The sequence below is a fragment of the Mus caroli genome, chromosome 2, assembly GCF_900094665.2.
Source record: "Mus caroli chromosome 2, CAROLI_EIJ_v1.1, whole genome shotgun sequence".
In the NCBI taxonomy this organism is placed as follows: Eukaryota; Metazoa; Chordata; class Mammalia; order Rodentia; family Muridae; genus Mus; species Mus caroli.
This window is the reverse complement of record NC_034571.1, coordinates 123,500,661-123,502,740: the sequence shown is the minus strand read 5'-3', so window position 1 is coordinate 123,502,740 and position 2,080 is coordinate 123,500,661. Positions and strand designations below refer to the sequence as shown.

At 46.2% G+C, this 2,080-nt stretch overlaps 1 protein-coding gene across 3 annotated transcripts in view; it reads left to right on the top strand.

Annotated features, from left to right (window-relative positions):
• C2H20orf194 (chromosome 2 C20orf194 homolog) overlaps nucleotides 1-2,080 on the top strand; it is a 133,143-nt gene that overhangs the window by 122,077 nt on the left and 8,986 nt on the right. For all 3 annotated transcript variants that reach the window (XM_021151883.1, XM_021151874.1, XM_029484467.1), the window contains one exon: nucleotides 1,434-1,520. In XM_021151883.1, the coding sequence (XP_021007542.1) occupies nucleotides 1,434-1,520 (87 nt within the window). The remainder of the gene's footprint in view (nucleotides 1-1,433; nucleotides 1,521-2,080) is intronic.

Here is a 2,080-nt window from a genome sequence, read left to right as displayed (position 1 = left end):
AGAGGCAGGCAGATTTCTGAGTTCGAGGCCAGCCTGGTCTACAAGGTGAGTTCCAGGACAGCCAGGGCTATACAGAGAAACCCTGTCTCAAAAACAAAACAAAACAAAAAAAAAAATCAAAAAACAAAAAACAAAAAACAAAAACCAGCCTTAGCAGGCAAGAAGACTTAGCAGGTGACAGCACTTGCCACCAAGTGCAGCAGTCTGCGTTTGATCCCTGGAATTGGCATTACAGAGGAGAGCAGTGCCTCCCACAGCTGTTCTGTAACATCCACACTCCTACCATGGCCACAGGTGTGCACACACCTTAAGCAGCATTTGGCATGTTCACCTCTGTGGGCCTTGGTATGGAAGACAGAGGTCAACTTCAAGTGTGAACCCACAAAAAATAAATTTAAAAGAAAACAGTTCTAGTATCCAGGGAAATGCCTCAATCAGTAAAGCACTTGCCACACAAGCATGAGGACCTCAGGTCAGCCCTCAGCACCCGTGTAAAAGGCTGAGCAGAGTGGGGCATGCTTCCCAGCAAGCAACACCCTAGACATAAGACGGCTACTGGAGATGTGACTCTGTGTATGTACCACATGCTTGCTTGGTGCCTGGGAAGGTCAGATAAGGGCGTGAAATCCCCTGGAACAAAAATTATGGATGGTTGTGAGCCACCAGGAGAGCCTTGAATCAAATTCATGTCCTTGTAAGAATAACAAGTGTTCTGAGCCAGCTCTCCAGCCCCCACCTTTACATTCTTAAGCTCTGGCAGGCACTGTGTTGACCAAATGATTAAACCACAAAAGCAGTAATGGGGCATTTGCTGTCACGTGCCTCTCTGCTGTAAATTAGTGAAGACACCACCACCTTGTACTGATCCCATCACCACACAGACCAGGCTTGGTGCTTCATGACTGCAGTCTCAGCACCTGAAAAAGGAGAGGCAGGCGGATCAGGCCATCCTCAGCTACTTAGCGAGTTCAAGGCCAGCCTGGGCTATAGGAGACCTTGTATCAAAAAATAAAAATTGTTTTGATTCAGTGAGTTAGAGAAAGGGCCTGAAACTTTACACTTGCTACTGCTGATTATAGAACTAAATTCCTCAGGTATAATAGTTTATTGTAGTCCTGTAAGAGAAAGTATCCTTTTTATTTTGGTTTTTGGTAGTTTTTGTTTCATTTTGTTTTGTTTGTTGTGAGACAGGATCTCTATGCAGCCTAGCTGGTCTGAAACTCACTATGTATGTGGAACCAAGCTGTCTTCAAACTCACAGAGATCTGCCTGCCTCTGCCTACAAGAAGAGGATGTGTATTGAAGTATTTAGAAGTAAACTGTGGTACAGCCCATTCTCCTGTGTCAGGAAAGAAAGCATGCATGTGCAGGGAAGAAACAGGTTAACACAGACACAATCCCGAGTAACCCGTGTCTTCTCTGTGTTCTTAAAGGAATGAAGACATTGAGCTGATTCTCTCAGAAAATAGTTTCTCGAGTCCTCAGATGCTGCGTTCTCGATACTTACTGTTCCCCGGCTGGCAAGTATCTTTACTGAATTGTAGCTTTAATAAGAAATGGTTTATTTATCTACAGCAGAGAAAGCAAAAATGATACTAGCAGATACGCTGCACAAGGGTCACACGTGTTAACTGGGATAACCTGCCATGCTCCAGTAGCCCTGTCAGGGGGCCAGTGCCCCACATCAGAGCCTCTCTGGACGTTGCCATTCAGGAGGTCATCCTGCAGGCGCCAAGTATAGTACTTTATCATGTCGTGGAACTAAGACTTGAACTCCCAAAGTAGAAAAGCCTTCTACCCAATAGTCAGTCCTCTTGCCTTCTCATCTAGAGGTAGGCATCTGCTAACGAGGTCTATGGACTGTTGTCTGCAGCTGCCTCACAACTCACAGCCTCTCCCAGGAATGAGGAATACAAAATGTAGAGCTCCTCTTGGCTGCCTATGACTGGTAACCACAGCCCTGGGCAGTGCGGAACCAGAGCATTTCCACAGTGGCAGGGAGCTCTGCCGTGCACTGCTAAGCTCTGCCGTGCAGGACAGCTTCAGAGCTTTGCCAGTCTTGACCTTTTTTTTTTTTTTT